This window comes from Ovis canadensis, chromosome 8 (genome assembly GCF_042477335.2).
Source record: "Ovis canadensis isolate MfBH-ARS-UI-01 breed Bighorn chromosome 8, ARS-UI_OviCan_v2, whole genome shotgun sequence".
NCBI lineage: Eukaryota > Metazoa > Chordata > Mammalia > Artiodactyla > Bovidae > Ovis > Ovis canadensis.
The window spans coordinates 62,207,494-62,226,499 of NC_091252.1; the positions used below are offsets into that span (position 1 = coordinate 62,207,494).

Here is a 19,006-nt window from a genome sequence, read left to right on the forward strand (position 1 = left end):
CAGGGAGGCCTGGCGTGCTGTGATTCTGTGATTCATGGGATCGCAAAGAGTCAGACACCACTGAGCTACTGAGCTGAACTGAACTGATTTATTTTGGTCTTTACAAAATGCTCTTAGTGGAAAAATTTCAATTTTCTGGAAGACTGTAAAAGGTACCTAGAACAGTTCTTTGCTCAAAAACATAAAACATTTTGAGAAGACAGAATTATAAAGTTGCCTGAAAAATGGCAGAAGGTAGTAGAACAAAATGATGAACTACACTGTTCAATAGAGTTCTTTGTGAAAATGAAGAATGTCTTTTAGTTTTATTTAAAAACCAAACAAACTCTTTGGCTAACCCAGTACATCTCTGAGGAGCTAGGAGGCTCCAGCTTATTTTTGGATTTTTTATAGAGCCAACTTAAGAAGGAAATGGCAACCCACTCTCGTATTCTTGCCTGGAGAATCTCAATGGACAGAGGAGCCTGGCAGGCTATAGTCCATGAGGTCACAAGTGTCGGACACAACTTAGTGACTAAAGCATAAAGCCAACTGTTCAGGTGAAGGAAAAGAAGTGTCAAGAGGATTTGCAAGTTCTGGTTATATAGCTGAACAGACAGGGAGGGTGTTTACACAGCATCCAGATGTTTTTGTGAGTGAAGCAGGGAGAGCTGCCAATCTGTTGTGTGACTAGTCCGGTTCTTCTCCCATTTTCAGTTAAGAAAACAGATGTTAGGACAAGATGAGCTCAGAAGCTGCTGCTGCTTCCTTTCCTCCGTGCCTGAGGCTGGTCTCACCCAGACCAGCCCTGATGTGGAACTCAGACTGAAACAGAGGAAGCAGAGGTTGGGGACAACAGCCACAGGATGGGGTTGGGGCTGTTCACACATGTCACTGAGACCTGAGGATCCATAATCCATAGACAACTTTCAGGGTCTGAGCTCTGGGGATAACCACCAACTTTCCATGCTTTCTATGCTTCAAGGACTTCCTTGGTGGCTCAGACAGTAAACCGTCTGCCTGCAACGGGGGAGACCTGGGTTCAATCTCTGGGTCGGGAAGGTCTCCTGGAGAAGGAAATGGCAAGCCACTCCAGTATTTTTGCCTGGAAAATCCCATGGACCAAGAAGCCTGGTAGGCCATAGTCAGTCCATGGGGTCGCAAAGAGTCGGACACGACTGAGCAACTTCACTTTCACTTCTATGCTTTAATAAAACAAAACAACAAAACACTGCCATCAGGTATCTCTTTCAAGCTTTCCAAACCAGCACTACTAGTCTGTCTTCCCAGAACATGCTGCTTTGTTATTGAAGATAAAGTAACTCTGTTTCCTTGGTATGAGAGACTTTGTAAGCACTTGAATACCAGGTGACTTTGTCACTGATGATAAAGTAATTCAGTTTCCTTGGTATGAGAGACTATGTAAGCACTTGAATACAAGGTGACTTCCCTATTTGCTTATGGATTGCTCTTCTGAGAGGAGGGGAAACACACCTGCTGTGGATCTGGACATACGTGGACATATGTTCATATACCTGAGCATTGTCTTCTGCAGATGGGATCTGTAGCTGGAGAAACCTGGTGCACAGGTGTTAGCGTTTCCGTCATTTTTGCTTTGTTTTGCTTCTCCCTGCTCACCCGCCTTCATAGGTCTTACCCAGCCTCTCTATGTGGTTAAGAAGGGCTCAGACGGGCACGAGCCCCTCACTGAACGGTAAGTTTCCCTCTGGCAGGTCTTGTTTACTGTCTAAAGTACTCAGCACAGAGTCTGGCACAGGCTTGGTTGTTTAGTCGCCAAGTTATGTCCGACTCTTGTGACCCCATGTACTGTACCCTGCTAGGCTCCTCCGTCCAGGGGATTCTCCAGGCAAGAATACTGGAGTGGGTTGCCATTGCCTTCTCCAGGGGATCTTCTCAATCCAGGAATTGAACCCGGGTCTCCTGCATTGCAGGCAGATTCTTTACCAACTGAGCTGCAAAGGAAGCCCGTTAAGTGAAATTCAGTCAGTTGTGTCTGACTCCTTGTGACCCTATGGGCTGTAGCCCCCGCCAGGCTCCTCTGTCCATGGAATTCTCCAGGCCAGAAGACTGGAGTGGGTACTGTTCCCTTCTCCAGGGGATCTTCCCAACCCAGGGACTAAGTCCAGGTCTTCAGCATTGCAGGTGGATTCTTTACCATCTGAGCCACCAGAGGAGCCCCTAGTGAATCTCCGTGGACTGAAAAAGTAAGTAAACCTCACAGAAAACAGACTTGAAACTGGGTTCATCACCCTTCCATTTTGGCCATCATTTTCTATTACAAAACAGATAACCCTCCATCTAAAATCCTGGGAACCTCTTTGTCTGGAAGCAGTAGCCACCTGGAGGTACCTGGGGGAAGACCCAAGCCATCCCTCCAAAAGAAAATAGCTTCTATGAAAGGAACTGTGGAGGAGAAACAAGAGTTGTCAGGCCAACTTAGACCCATGAGTACTATTAAGTCCTGGGACCAGTCGAGGTGTGTTGGCAGATTAGAAGCAAGACATAGAGCTAGGCAGGGCCTGAGGCACTGAGAAATGACATGAGCAGACCACCCCCTCCAAATCCCTTGTTTTATAGATGAGGAATCCACTGCCCAAACTCACATAGCTAGAAGCTGGAGAAGCCAAGAAGTGAAACCTGAGTGTCCTGAGGTCCTATCCAGATCTCTTTCTACTGCTTCTCTCTGCCACAACCCCATGGGCACAAGCATGGCCACTAAGTCAGGAAAAGCCTGGAAATAGGAGGCTTTAGCTGTCAGGGGGTAATCTTACTACACCTCTGCACTCTTGAGGTGCAATGTCAAACACCGCTGACTCGCCCTGTGTCCCGGACTTGAACCCTCTTAGTCATCTTTTGATTATAAGCTCTTCTGAGCCACCTCTGCCAACAGAAGGTGAGTACAGCCAGCACTTACTGACCCCTGATTGTGGCTGGCACTGTGCAAAGAAGTTTACACCCACTATCATCTCCTTTAATATTCATTTAAAAATATTTATTTATTTATTTGGCTGTGCTGAGTCTTTGTTGTAGCATGCAGGATCTTTAGTTGTGACATGTGGGATCTAGTTCCCTGACCAGGGATCAAACCCGGGTCTCCTGCATTGGGAGAGTGGAGTTTTAGCCACTGCACCACCAGGGAAGTCTCTGTCATCTCCTTTAAACCCTACACCAACCTATGGGGAGAAGACCATGATCACACTCACATTACACCTGTGGAAAGAAAACCTCCAGGAGATTCAAGAACCTGCTCACAGTCCATAGATTTTAAGTGGCAGGGAGGGGACCTGATCCCAGATAGTCACCCTAAATTCACCCTCCTAGCCCTGTGCCATGCTGCCTGCCTATTGAAAATGGCGCTGGTGGATTCAGCCTTTCTTTCCCCATCACCATAGTTCTGACCTGGAGTGCCCCTAAAACCGAATTCTCTTCCAAGTTAATGATTAATCTCTCTATTCAAAACTTTATTCACTTCCTGTCCCCACTGACCTCAACCACGGGTTTATAGAACAGTAATCAACCAGAGTTGGAGGAACCGCTGTTGTAGATTTCATCATTAACATACAATTTCAGGTTGCTCTTCTAATAGGCCCCCAAGTCACAGACCACCTGGCCTGAGAATCCTAAACCAGAGACTTACTGGCTCCCGAAACTGTGACTGAGAACCGTCACAAAATGATGAATTTCAGTTTCTTTGTTCTTTCCCTTTAAAAACACCCTCAACTCAAAACCCAAGTGGGAGTTGATCTGAGGCTCTCTCTTACTCCCTTGCTCGGCGCCCGGCAATAAATACTTACTTTGCCACAAATGTCTGCTGTTAAGACGTCAGCTTTCTGCACTGCAGCCATACAAGTCCTTGCCCAGTTTCAGTCTGTCTTCATCTCTCGACTAGACTATACCGTCCAGCCCCTTCTCCCTTCCTCTTTTCTGGTATCTTTGCCCTCCCATCCATTTCTATTCATTCTTCCAAAACTGTGATTTCCCTCTGTGGCTGAGAAGTGTTTTCTCATATCAGCTAATTGTCCAGGTCTCTGAGGTTACCAACTGGGTGTCCAACAATTCAGTTCCATACTGACACTATCTACCTGGGGCTTCCTAGGTGGTGTTAGTGGTAAAGAAACCACATGCCAATGTAGGAGACTCAGGAGACATGGGTTCGATCCCTGGGTTGGGAAGATCCCTTCCAGTAAAACCCACTCCAGTATTCTTGCCTGGAGAATCCCATGGACAGAGGAGCTTGGAGGGTCACAGTCATGGGATTGCAAAGAGCAGGACGCAACTGAAGCGACTTAGCGCACACACACTGTCTACCAGGAGTGAACATCAAATCATAGATCCTGGGTTCAGAGCCACAGGCCTGCCCCCACTTCAGATGCCAGTTGCAGGTCTTGGTCACTTGTACTTGTAATACATCAGCTGTAAATCAGGGATTCCCACAAGACCCTACACAGTTTTGATAATTTGCTAGAAAAACTCACAGAACTCAGGAAAGTACTTTGCTTTTATGGTTACTGGTGTACTATAAAGGCTGCAACTCAGGGACAGCCAAGTGGAAGACATGCATGGGGCAAGGCGTGCAAGCAGAAGGGTGCACAGGGCTTCCCTGCTCTCTCTGGGCACACCACCGTGCCACCACTTCAGTGTGTTCACCATTTAGGACTTTTTAGGATGGTTTCATCACATTGGCATAACTGATCAAATCCCTGACTGCTGGTGATTAGCTCAGTCTCTGGGTCCCTGCCTCTCCCCAGAGGTTAATAGTTCCTACTCTCTAATCTCACGCTGAAGATGCCTAGGAGTCTCCAGCCATCAATCATCTCATTGACATATAGAAGACACTGATCACGTATCCCCAAGAGTTTGGGGAGCTATGTGCCAGGAACTGCAGACAAAGACAAAACATTTATTTTTTATTAACCACAATTCCTCCACTCAGACACCTCCAGTGGCTCCCCATGACAATAGAGCAGAGCCCCATTTTTTCAGGGTGGCCTGTAAGTTGCATGTGATCCCATCTCTCCTGATTCCTGCCACCTTGCTCTGGTCCAGGCTGGTCCATCTTACAGATTCCTGCTTCTGCACCTTTGCCTCATCCTCCCATCCCTCCACTGAATTGAAATGGAATCAAAATATTTCTCAGGTCACCACTGGTTTAGAGATGTGAGGACCCTCAGACTTTACAGATGAGGAATTGATGGCTCAAAGAGCTGAATGGCATATTCCCAGTTACAGATTCACCATCTCTCAAAGGCAGAGAGAACAGTACTCATGTCTGAATTCCAATGATGAGTGCTGGGGATGACAAGCTTCAAACCGCCGAAATCTTATGTAAAATTTAAAAAGCACAAACCATAAGACAAAAAAAAAATTAATTTGATTATACCAAGTGGAGGATTTCTGTTCAATGAAAGACACTAAAAAATGGAGTATTTTCTGCCATATCAGTAAACAAGGATGTCACAGTCATCAGAGATGGCAGCCCTCAATATGGGCCCTAAGGGAATTCGAGAAGGAGATGAATACCAGCTATCTAGCAGCCATCAGACTGCAGCCACTCCCCAGGATGAGCCCTGAGGAAGATCAGGATCTGAAAACACACATACTGGCCCCAGATGTTAGAGGTACACATCAAAGGAATGACTTCAATGAGCCAGACTCCTGCAACTTTCCATACATAGAAAAGCACTACAATCCTTAACTTGGGATATTTAGTCTTCTTTAACTGACGTAACTCTTTTGATGTTCAGACTATCTACTATTTTGATGTTGCAAAACTATATAAAGCACTATACTCCTTAATATAAAACTATATAGCACTACACTCATTATATAAAACTATATAAAGCACTACAATCCTTAACTTGGGATATTTAGTTTTCTTTAACTGGCATAACTCTTTTGATGTTCAGACTATCTACTATTTTGATGTTGCAAAACTATACAACCAGGCTCCTCCCCTTGCCTCCTTGAGGCAGTTCTCTCAGGGTTACTTGAGATGCTATCTCCCAGGCCTGGGCCTGATGTCCTAAAAATTCCCACCCAATAAAACAAGTTGACAATGCTATGGACAAAATTAATAGATCTAAAAATGGTAAATAATCCACTTGCAATGCAGGAGACCTAGCTTCAGTCCCTGGGTTGGGAAGATCCCCTGGAGGAGGAAACAACAATGTCTAAAACTGATTGCAGGGACTTCCTTTGTGGTCCAGTGTGCTTCCATTGCACAGGTTCAATCCCTGGTCAGGGAACTAAGATCCCACATGGTACATGGCAAGGACAAAAACAATTAGAAAAAATAAAACTGATTATGGATCAATACTTAGAACTCTTGAAAAGTAAGAAAACTAGAGCAAACCTAATTTATAAAGAAAGAGCAAAGTATGTGACCATGCAGTTAGGGCAGAGGAAACCCATAAAGTTAACATATTAATTTTACTAATTATTAGAAAAACACAAGCTCAGATAGTGAGATGTCATTTTACACCTCTTGGAAAGCTGGAGAATGATGCAAAGTAGGGGTAAGGATGTGGTGGGGTTAGGGTCATGTCTGCCTGGGGGTGGGTGGGGTGAATAGAAGGCCCCAGGAAGGCCATCTGGTGGTCAGTTCTTGAGTAAGTGTACACATCCTTGTGCCCAGCAATCCTGCCATGGGTATGGATCCTAAAGGAAGTCTCACAGGCGGGACCTGCAGGAGGCTATTTGGGGCAGCACATTTGTGGAACTTCAGCATGATGTGTCCCATGTCCAAACCCATCAAAGGGGAGCAAAAGCTAAAATGTGGGGAGGTCTTCATGGTGCATGAGGCACAGTGCGGGTGCCCAGTTCAGAACAAAAGAAACAATGAGCTGAGTAACAGAATGAGTTGCGTAACTTAAAAGTATAAGCAACTAAAACTATAACAAAGGTTCTACAATCCCACATAGAAATCAAACACAAACAGCAACATGCGAGGAGGGCTGCCTACATGGGAAATGGAAGGTGAGGCATGTGGGCTAAAGGGGGTCTATTGGGCTTGGGTGAGGTAAAGTCAGGGGCCATGGTCCCCACTCAGGCTGCTGGCTCTGGCATCAGGGAATGGTTTGCTCAGGTTGAGGCTGCTGGCTGTCAGACAGAAATTGGGCTCAGTGGCCAGGGCCTTACAACAGGGCCCAAAAGAGGCTGCCCTTCCCCACAGCCCACCTTGGTGGTGAGAATCCCATCCCTGGAGATGAATCCCTTTGCTTCTGTGCTTTTGGGGGTTCACATAAGTCTGCTCAATGACTAAACATGAAGAATAGCCCAAACCAAAAAAAAAAAAAAATCCAACCTCTAGTATGTCTTGATGGAATATGTTACATGATTAGCATTTAAAAATAATTTTTTCTATAAAAACAAAAGAAATGTAAAAAAGAAAAAAGAATAGTTCAGAAATGGGACATAGAAAAGTTGGTGGAGTGGGCAGAGGAGGGTGGTAGGCTGTGTGGGCAGTCAGAATCAGATAAACTGAGAGCTTAAAACCCCAACCCCCCTTACTCACAGCTTTCTCTTTTTTTTGGCAGGACACATGGAACTAACTTTACTGAGTATTTACTCTGAGCCAGCAGGAAGCTAGGGAGTTTTACATTTGCCATCGCATGGATCACTTGCAAAAGTCTTACACAGAGGGGCGGGGTGGTAGTTGATTCCGCCAGTCTTGCAGTTGGGAACAGGAAGCTCAGAGAAAGCAACCCGCCCAAGTCACATGGTGAGTACATCAGAGCTGTCTTCTTGTGCCTCCACCAACACAGCGACACTAACTAGCAGCTTGTGATGGCCTCCCTCTAGAGTTTTCTGCCTGGCAGCTGGGTCCAGAAGTCTCTAAGCTTGTCTTTGGCTCCAGTACTATCAGAACCCCCCAGCACTGCTGGTGGAATGTAAATTGGTACAGCCACTGTGGAAAACAGTATGGAGATTCCTAAACAAATTAAGAATGAAACAAATTAAGAATAAAACGATCCAGCAATCCCACTCCTGGTGACATGCCCTGAGAAAACCAGAATTCTGAAAGGCACAGGTACCCCAATGTTCACTGCAGCACCATTTACAATAGCCAGGAAGCAATCTAGATATCCATCAGTGGATGAATGGCTAAAGAAGTTGTGGTACACATATACAATGGAATATTACTCAGCCATAAAAAAGAATGAAATTGAGTCAGTTATAGTGAGGTGGAAGAACCTAGAGCCTGTTATACAGAGTGCAGTCAGTCAGAAAGAAAAAAAGCAAACATTGTATACTAAAGCATATATATGGAAACTACAAAAACACTACTGATGAACCTATTTACAGAGAAGAATGGAGACACAGGCATAGAGAATGGTCTGGTGAACACAGCGGAGGAAGGAGAGAGTAGGACAAATTGAGTAGTAGCATTGACATATATCCACTACCATGTGTAAAATGGATAACTAGTGGAAGCTGCTATGTAACCAACATAGGGCGACCAGCCTGGTGTTCTGTGATGACCTGGGGGGTGGAATGGGTCGGAGGAGGGAGGCTCAAGAGGGAGGGGATACACACAGACACACACACACAGAGTTATGACTGATTCAAGTTGATATTTGGCAGAGATCACTATAACACTGTAAAGCAACTAGCTACCAATAAGAAAAAAAAGAACCCCTCTAAGCTGTTCTCACTGGGGCTCGCAAGTCCAGAGGTTGAGGGAACTCCTGGGGTTAAGTTAACTTCTAGTCACTTCCTCTTTGCCCTCCAAACCCATGCATCCTTAGATGTGGCTCCTCTAACCAGGCCCAGTTTCTAGAGAACTGGGGATATCCTTTCACGACTGTTTTCCACCCTGATCTACATCTCCAGCTTCCTGAGAGTCAAGAGGTGGCAGCAGGTTGGTGGGCTGGAGGTAGATTTTAACAGCAGAACAGCAATAAACTCCCTGAACGGTGTGTAAGCAAAATGACAGTGAAAAGCCACTGGAAAACCAAAACACAGCGAATGTGGCAGAGCTTTATCCCCTACTAAAGCATCACAAGAACTAAGATTTTATGCAGGTCAAACCATGTTTGTCAAACCTGCATGGAGTGAATCTGATGAGATGGTATCAACAATCTGGCCACCAACCTTACCTTTGGCTTTCCTCCTCTTTCACAACCTGCCAACATTACATAAGTTGCCTAGTTTTCCTCAGGCCCTGGTCCAATTGTTTTGAGTGAAATTTAAAAGACAGTAAATCCATCCCACAATAAGTATTCTAAACATTTCTGATGGTGATGGGCTGTAACTTGTAGCAGATTGCTTCAGCTTCACCCAGCATCTTATCATAAACACTTGATTAACATTGTGAGCTTAATTCATCTGAAAGAGGAAAACAGTATCACTTGGGAAAACTGGGAATTATCCACTTTTTTTTTTCCACTGAAAGGAGTCTACACAACTGTGGAAAAAAGAGCGTCATGAAAAGCAAAGTTTAGAAAGTTGTGGTTTGTAGATGAAATCAAAACAAGCTCACGTAAGGTTTATTCTTTCTGGGAGGAAATGGCAACTGTGGGCTAGTAACAATTCAGTTTTATAAATATTTATTCTGTCATTACCTAGGACAAAGCATCAGGCAGGTCTAGCTGCTGAGATAAGAACACTAAGAGACCATACACAGAATTCTTGAGACCTGCGAGTCTTTGGCACAGTCCAGATGCTGGCAAGTCCCCCAGATAAATGCTGTGGCTCAGGTAAACACAAAGGCTATGGGGCTCATAGCTTTTGAATTGCAGTGGCTCTGAGTGTTCCTGATAACCTTAAAACCAACGATCAGATAGAGAGGACCTCTCTGTCCTTCTTTCATCTCTCTACAATGAGCTTTCCTGGAAAAAAAAAAAAGAAGTCTACCCACCCTGTATCTTTCCTGTCCTCCTCTCTCCAAGTTTCCAGGGGGAAAAATACAACACTGTGCTTTGCCCACCTCTCTGTTCCTCTGATACAAAGTGTACCGTTAGCCTGCTGTATCCCAGGCAGGACCACACCTCTCCCTGGCTCCCATATCCACATACCACATCTCCCTGGACCCCTGGCTCTGTTCCTGTTGTAAAACTTCTAGGATTTTTTCCCCCAGTTTCACCACACAGAATCCCTTCACTCTAGGATTTCACACACTGCTAAACTCGGGCGTTAGTTTGACTTACAAAAGTCATACTTATTTATTACTGTGCCACTCCTCTCTGCTCTTTTTCTAGAATTCAGTCCAACAAAATAAGGCATCACCTTTAACAGAGCACTGAGGAGCTGGCACCTGCAGCCTCTCATCTCTTAAGTGGGACTCTTCCTACATCTCTGCTGCCAAACTGGTTTTAATGAAATTCTTTGAAACCCAGTGCTTTCAGTATTTTGGCTTCCCTAGGGAAGTTTCTTTATTTCTGTTTTTAAACCTCTACAACAGTGTCTGGTAATAATAAGAACTAACATTTAAAAAGGTCATACCATATGCCAGCCAACCCTCTGAAGTGGGCTTCCCTAGTGGCTCAGTGGTAAAAAATCCACCTGCCAATGCAGGAGATGTGGGTTTGATCCCTGGGTGGGGAAGATGCCCTGGAGAAGGAAATGGCAACCCACTCCAGTATTCTTGCCTGGGAAATCCCACGGACAGAGGAGCTTGGCAGATGATAATCCATGGGGCTGCAAAACAGTCTGACACAGTTTAGCAACTAAACAACAACTATGTGTCGGCCCACCCTCTGAAAGCAGACAGGATTATTACCCTGTTTTCTAGAGGCAGGAACTAAGGCACAGAGAAAGTCAGCTGCACACAGAAGGTGTCCAGCTGGGATTCTCCCCAAGTCTGTGAGCTTAATTATGCTTAAGCTCTGGGGTCAAAGGGATCTGGGATCTATTATTATCCTATCTCGCTCCCTGTCTTGGTGCACATGACCTGGATAATGCACTTAACCTCTTTGTCCCTGAGTTTGTTTCCCTTCCAATTAACTGGAGATAAAGCATTTCTTCGAAAGACCAAGCAGTAAATGAGAGATATGTGAGGGGTCTACCTCGGTCCAGGGCACAGTGTAACTGGGGTCCTGCACATCCCAGCTGAACCTCCTCACTGGCAAGTCCGAGTCCTGCTCCTCTAAATACCCAATTTCTTGGTGGAGGTACAACATCAGTCCATTTAAGACGAATCAGCCAAGGGGCGTCTATGTAAGCATCCACCTGGAAGACTGCAGGGAGTCTCGCTTTCTCTCCACATCGCTCAGCGCCGGGGTCCTAGGCTCGCCACCCACGGCCTCACCATCTGCGGCTCCTTCACCTGGGCATCTCTCTCGCTCGGACACTCCACCCCGGGGGCTCCCCAGCCTGCCGGGCTGGCGGTCTTACCATGGCATCATAGCGCAGGGCGTTCATGAAGTGCGCCACCTCGGTGCCCTTGTACACGGTGAACCAGATGGTGCCCTGGTACTGGTCGCCGGCGTCGAGCAGCAGCACGTGGGGCTCGGCGCGGCGGATCTGGTGCACCTTGGTGGCAAGCCGTGCCACGCCGCCCACGCAGCGGCTGGCGTTGACACACTTGCTCGAGTCCTCGCTCGTCTGCTCCAGGCGGCTGTGTACGTCGTTGGTGTGCAGGATGGTGAGCTCCCAGGCGCGCGCCGCGGGCCACAGCAACGCGCCCAGCGCGAGGAGCCTCAGCGCCGGGGTGCGTGCGGCTCGGGGATCCATGGCTGCGGCTGGTGGCGAGAGCGCGAGCGCCCGTGAGTGCGAACCAGACGGGCGGTCGAAGGAGGGCGGCGGCGAGTCGAAGGAGGCTTGCGCGGGCCGGCGGGCGGGGCTGGGCCGGGCCGGGGCGGGCTCTCCCGAGGCCGGCCCCACACCGCCAGGCGCACACCCCCGCGGTCACCCCGTCCGACCCTGGCCAGCGGGGCGGCTCGGGCGCGGCTGGCGGCTGGCACTCGCTCCGGGCGGGAACAGTGAGGAGGTTGTTCCCCGCGGGAAGAGGGCGCCGGTCACGGTCCCGGCCCGACCAGGGAGCCTGGACCCTGGTGGTCCCACTATCGGTGATGGGCTGCTCTTTGGGAGGTGCGCGGGAGGACTTGGAGGGCCCACTCCGCTTCCAGGTCTTCGCTGATCTTGCCTCTTTAAATTTTTCTAGAGGGATGCGTTGTTTCTGTGGGTTTGTGGTTGCCAGTTCTCACTTGAAAGAAGGGGAAGAGGGAAGAGAGAGGAGGTGGAAAGGAAAATAGGTGAGAGGAGGGAGCGAGGGCAGCGCTGTGCTTTGGGGGCTGTGGGAGTGGTGACTTAAAAATACACAGCCTGAGAGTTGACTGTTAAGTTTTATTTGGGGCAAAAAAAGGACTGTAGCCTGGGAGATAGCACCTCAAATAGCTCTGAGAAACTGCTCCAAAGAGGTAGGGGGGAAGGAGAATATATATGTGATTTTGGTGAAGGCAGAGTACATGCAATCAAGTCCCTATTTTTTCCAGAAAATTTCTACTGGTCTCAGGAAGCTTTGGTCACAAAAAATAGTCGTCACCATGAAGGACTTCAGCGCTTTTCTAGATGTGAGGAAATAAAAGAATTGGGCTCAAAAAATCAGCTCCTGAAAATATCTATCTGAAGATCTGTCCTTCCAGTCCCCATCTCCCCCTCATCCCCCCACCTCACACCATCCCCCCCTCCCCACAACATCCACCCCCCACCAGCACAGAGTGCCTCATTTCTGCTCTCACCCTGAACTCCTTTCAGGCGATGCTGAAGGTCAGCAGCTGCAGCAGTACATGATTTAATCCTTGCAGAGGTAGATGGCAAGTACCGGTTTGTAATTGACAGGGCTCTCTCATGGGCATAAATCCGACTGTACTTTGGAAGGCATTTCCTGGCCATTTCGTCCCACAGTGCCCTAAAGGCTCATTCCTAGATCTGGCAAAGATTTTGCTGATGGGCCGCTCAGTGTTGCTGTTACTGGACTAGGTCTATCAACAGTAACCAAAGGGCTCTGGACCACCTACCTCTCTTAATCTGTTATGGTCCAGGAAAAATTCCCTCTTGTTGTATCTTCTCATATCTAGAGTTACACTGTTACAATCATTGATCACATAGTATTAGTTGCTCAGTTGTGTCCGACTGTTTGAGACCCCATGTACCGTAGCCTGCCAGGCTCCTCTGTCCGTGAAATTTTCCAGGCAAGAATACTGGAGTGGGTTGCCATTTCTTTCTCCAACTGCATACAAAACTATAGATTTGATCAACTTCTTTAAATCACCTAGTCATGATTATTTTCATTGAAGTTTCTGTCACACAGTTGGTAATGCAAGAAACAACAATCTTGTAAAACAGGCAAAGTTCAGTAACATAGCTAGCAGTATTATTAAAGTCATAAGTAAGAATTCAGCCGAGAACTTCCATTAAGTGTAGCGCAATATAGCCTCAGGTCGTCTGACTTAGTTTATTCTGCACCAATCTTTATTTTTCAGGGAAATTATGTATCCGCACAGTCCATAGGTCCCAGCCCAATTTCCTAGTGTTATTAGGCTGGTTATCCTTAGTATAATTTAATTGTTCTCAAGATAAAGGAAGGCCTTAAAACTTAAATGATGATAGCCTGGTGTTAATCACATAAATCCATCCCATAATTGTGGGAGGTTTTATTCCTTAATTCCTTGGCTGAATTTTTGCTTGTTGCTCTGACTGAGCTTGAATAACTTTAGAGGAAAATTCATATTTATGGCCAGAATCAGAGCAATAACTAACTGGCCAGGTGAGAGAATTCTAGTAATATGAAGAGTAGCCTGAACAGGACTGAACTTCCTTTCTTCTAAAATAAAGTTCCTTAGGGCCAATTAGAGGCTTGGAATGGAGAAGTTCATCAAAGTAGTCTAGAAGTATAGACACAGATAATTGGCTGCAAACTCAACAATTGGATTGATTTTTAAAATGGGCATAGAATTGTGTCAATGATAGAAAAACATTTGATTTATATGCAGAGGTCTAAGAAATCAAGAAAATATTATAAATAATTGTATGATCAGGTCCAGCATCTTGGGTAAGCTGTCACTTCTGATGTTATCTTCTTCTTCTCATGGTGGGTGTAGTTTCCTCTGTTTGAGCTTTGTTTTAAGGTGGGTTTGAGGTCAGCATTCCTCTCTATAGACCAGTCTGATGTAGGGGCCTTTAGAAGTGGGAATTAATCCAAGAGTCAGTTTCCCTTCAGATTCACTGTGCATGAGCTAGTTAAGAGCACCTGATAAAAAGTCCTTCCATCCAGTTTGGAAACAATCCTTTATATCTTTTCCAATATACGTGATCCCCTGTTTGCAGGTCCTGGGGTATCTGATTTTCATTCAAAGATTACTGAGATAAGCTTTAGAAACAAAACTTAGAGTGTCCTTTTAGTAATTCAATTACCTTTACGATAATATAGTGTAACAACAAGGAACTCTCTGGGAAATGAATCAGTAAGTGCAGACCTCCATGAACAAAACTGGAATTTAACATTTTTTGAAGCATAATCTCTTTCTCTCTAAAATTACCCTAATTTCTATCAAATATCCACATTTTGTTGTTATTGTTTAGCTGCTAAGTCATGTCTGACTCTTTTGTGATCCCATGGACTGTAGCCCGCCAGGCTCCTCCGTCCATAGGATTTCCCAAGCAAGAATATGGAGTGGGTGAAGGGGCATCTTCCAGGATTGTTGCTGCCAGTGCCCCCATTCCCATGGTGAGCCACTACTGATCCACGCCTCCACAGGAGATCCTCCAACACCAGCAAGGTCTCATTTCTCCCAAACAATCCCTTTAGCTGCACACCATTGAGCAAGAGACATACTCTTTGATGATGTAAAGATCCACAATGAGGCTGGCTGGCTGCCTCCTTTGAGGAAATCACATTGGACCATCCTATAAGAAGGGAGCTCCTATAAGAAGATGATTTACAGCCTGGACCCAAATAAGGAAAAAATACTTGACTCACAAAGTAAACCTTCTGTACTTAGGTTTTAAAGATAAACACAACTAAAACATTAAAAAACAAAAACAAAACAACCTGGAGTATGTTGCCATTTCCTTCTCTAGGGGGTCTCCCAACCCACAGATAGAACCCATGTCTCCTGCATAGGCAGGTGGATTCTTTATCACTGAGCCACCTGGGAAGCCAATTGTCACCTATGTGTGCTTAGTCGCTCAGCTGTATCTGACTCTCTTGCATCCCCGTGGACTGTAGCCTGCCAGGCTTCTCTGTCCATGGGATTTTTCAGGCAAGAATACTGGAATGGGTTGCCATTTCCTCCCTCCTCCAGAGGATCTTCCCAACCCAGTACTGAACATGCATCTCCAGTGTCTCTTGCATTGTAGGTGGATTCTCTACCTGATGAGCCATTGGGGAAGACCTTATTTGTTGCAAAATAAGTGTGGTCTCAAAAAACCATGGCCTCATAATTTATGTAACTATAATTTATCATATAGGCTTTTTGCTTTGCTGAAACTTTTGGAAGGAGTCACAGACTGAACTTACAAAAAACACTTTTCAGGGCTGGGAGAGTCACTCCAAGGACTTGAGAGATCTAGGTGAATTCCTCCCTTTACAAGGTACCCAATATACCTTGAAATTTCTGACCTGTTAGTGAGGTAGCCCTCCTAATTTATGTGATAAAGCTGCTGGGAATCTAAGGGTTTCTAATCTCTGGAGGAGCAGATAGAGAAAAAGGATAAATGCTTCAATTCTGCTTACAAATGTATAATTTACCAAATTATTGTAAGCCATGATTAGTTGGAGGGGAAGGTTTTCCTTATACGTGGAAAACACAGATTCAACCCAACAATTTTTCAGATGGAAACCATAAAAATTGTAATGATATTCATGTGTTCACTGTCTTCTGTAACTAACTCTTTTTGTTAACAGTTTTATCAAGCCAGCAGGTGTTTTCCCATTAGGATGCTTTCATCTCTTACTCAGTTCAGCATTCTGGTCCTGAAGGTTAGACACTTCAGAAGGTTCTTTCTGTTAATCTTAAAAAGGAAGCACTCTTGCAAAGGCATCAGTGAAACCACAGTGACGAAAGACTTACAAAGGCACATTTAAAATCTGATGACAATTCAATTGACAAAGTTACCTGGTCACTGCTGTGATATATAACACTTGTAGACAATAACTAGAATTATGACTGATAACATTTTACGCCATTTCAGAATTTTAGAAACTCTATATAATTTCTAGGATATCTGTATTAGTAATATTTACTGTACAATATAACCTAAGCTGTCACATACAGTTGTGAGAGCTGGACCTTAAAGAAGGCAGACCTTAAAGAATTGATGCCTTTGAACTGTGTTATTGGAGAAGACTCCTGACAGTCCCTTGTCCAGCAAGGAGAACAAACCAGTCAATCTTAAGGGAAATCAACCCTGAATACTAGTTGGAAGGATTGATGCTGAAGTTGAAACTCCAGTATTTTGGACATCTGATGGGAACGGCTGACTCATTGAAAAAGTCCCCGATGCTGGGAAAGATTGAGGGCAGATGGAGAAGAGGGTGTCAGAGGATGAGATGGCTGGATGGCATCACCGATGCAGTGAACATGAATGTGGGCAAACTTTGGGGGATGATGAGGGACAGAGAGGCCTGGTGTGCTGCAGTCCATGGGGTCACAAAGAGTTGGACACAACTGGGCAACTGAACAACAACATAACCTAAGAAGATTTATTACTTATTGACAATACTTCCCATGTAATTTAATGTACCAAAAAACTTAATTAGTTTAATATCTCTCTTTGGGATGTTTCAGGGGCCCTTTGAAGCATCCCAAAGTTAACTAATGGTCAAAGGACTTCATTAAATTTTGATTTAGAAAATTTTGTCAATAAATATCAAAAGAATTTAGAACACTCAGTCAGATAGGATCATAGGTCACTGTGAAACAACAGTTATTCACTTAGCTACAGTACCAAAATTTCCAAAGGCCAATTACAGAACAGATCACTTCAGAGGTAAATAAACTTAAAATCTGTTATCAAAGGCAGTTCAGCATCTTAAGAAAACTTGTACCATGCATGAAATTCTTTTCTTGGGGCCTGCTTTCTGCAAACCTTCCTCACTTTCTGTAGCCATCACTTAATTTGCCCATCCAGAAACAGTCATCTGTAAACCAGACCTATTTCCTTTTTTCTTAACAAAATACAATTCCATTTATATGCCATCTTTACTGAGAATACGCATCCTACTTTTCTTAAGCAACCATCAACTGTCATTTATATTAGTATTCTGTAGATTGATGAACATAAATACCAGTGATAATAATTTAGATGATTTAGGAAAAATTTCTAAAAATATTTGCTTTCTTGTAGAGAACCTCTCAGGATGGCACCAAACATATTCATTAGTAGTCCAAAATATCTTTAAGTTTTCTATAAGAGGGAGCCAGTGTTTAGTATTAAATGTTTCAGTACCTTATTTTGTTTAGGAGTGACTAGCTAGTCAATAAACTTTCTCGTATTCCATTATCTCATTACATTTTTTTGGTATCTCTTTATATGATCTCTTTACAATTCTTATCTTATTACATTTTCTTTCCTTAAAAGTTTCTTCACATTGAGTTATTTTCCTTGCTGACAAATTTGCAACACATATAATAAGATCTTAGTTAGCTTATATTAAACCTAGGCACAATGAAAGTATTATACTGATTATTATATTGACGACTCTTAAGACATACATGTATTCAGACAGACACACTGAGAGATCTAACTTCATTTTCTAAACCTAGTCATGAGTCAGATATCACAATATAAAACTCACTAGTTTATAAGTAGCAGTTGGAATAAAAAAATTTTTTTGAAGGCTTCATACCCTTTTTATCCCCCTTCAGTCTCAGAAATTAGAGATGGTCTAGATAAGTGATCCTGAGAGCTCTGGTCTCAAGGATCAGGGAGCAAAAATCAGGTTCTTCAAATAGGACTTATTTCCTCAGGACTTACTACTATTTTCTTTCAAGCTAGCTTCTCTACTGGTTGGGAATTAAACCAGTTAGGGGTCGGTTAACCTTCAACAGGCATTGTGTACTTAATTGGTGCAATTGAAGGTTCATACTTTTCATAGATACCTCCTTTTTTTCTTTTAATGGTTTTGAAAAGTTGGTCAGCCAGTATAACAAGAGTGTTTATGTGTAACTCAGACCAACCTAGATTGTCTTTTGACAAAGTAGCCAAATCCTCATCTAAACCTTCTGAAAAGACAGAATTAAGCAAAGGGTCATATTGGTGGTTAGAGAATGACTCAGGTGTCAAGCCAGAATATTGCTTAATTTTTTTCTTTTTCTTTTCCCCAAACCTTTCATAATAGTCCAGAATTGATTCATTTGATCTTTGCTTACACTGTTGAATCTCTGTCCAGTCTACAGTTTTTAGAAAAAGCTCTGGATTAAGTTCAAGTAGTTTTTGAGCTAATCCCTTGTATTCAGTGTGAGCCTCTAGAGTATGTGATTCAAAGTTCACTAAGAGGTGTTTCCATCTTTTTTTCTTTATTAATACCCTTGCTTTACTTTCAGAAACTAACAGTTGTATTAACTGATATACATCTGAAAACCTGGGCTCATAGGAGCAGATGGTTAACTTGAATTTATTAGCAAATTCCAATGGATCCTGACTTGAATTGGGAAATTTCTCAATCAAGGTTCAAAGTTCTGCTCGAGTCCTGGTTGTGTATGTAAGCACTGAGAATGGTTCACTTCTCCTTGGAATAATTTTCTCTTTAAGGCAACTATAATCACTTCTGAATTTTTAAATCCTCCGTTACTGGGGGAAGGGGAGCGGCAGGAGGAGGAAGAATTGGAAGAGAAACAAGTGCTAACATCTGGTCAAGTAACTCAGATAGAAGAAGATATGTAGTGGGAGCTTGTTTCCATCTCTGGCTACTGTGAATAATGCTGTTATGAATGTGCTGTACAAGTATCTGTTCAAGTCTCTGCTTTCAACTCTTTTGGGTTTATGTCCAGAAGTAGAATTGCTGGATTGTGCACAGTAGTTCTGAATGAGTGAATGTGTGAAGTCGCTCAGTCGTGTCCCA

General features: G+C 44.3%; 1 protein-coding gene across 1 annotated transcript in view; it reads right to left on the minus strand.

The window, feature by feature from the left end:
- NT5E (5'-nucleotidase ecto) overlaps positions 1-12,314 on the minus strand; it is a 70,322-nt gene extending 58,008 nt beyond the window's left edge. The window contains exon 1 of the mRNA XM_069598336.1: positions 11,335-12,314. Within this exon, the coding sequence (XP_069454437.1) occupies positions 11,335-11,673 (339 nt within the window). The 5' untranslated portion in view covers positions 11,674-12,314. The remainder of the gene's footprint in view (positions 1-11,334) is intronic.
- Between the last annotated feature and the right edge of the window lie 6,692 nt (positions 12,315-19,006).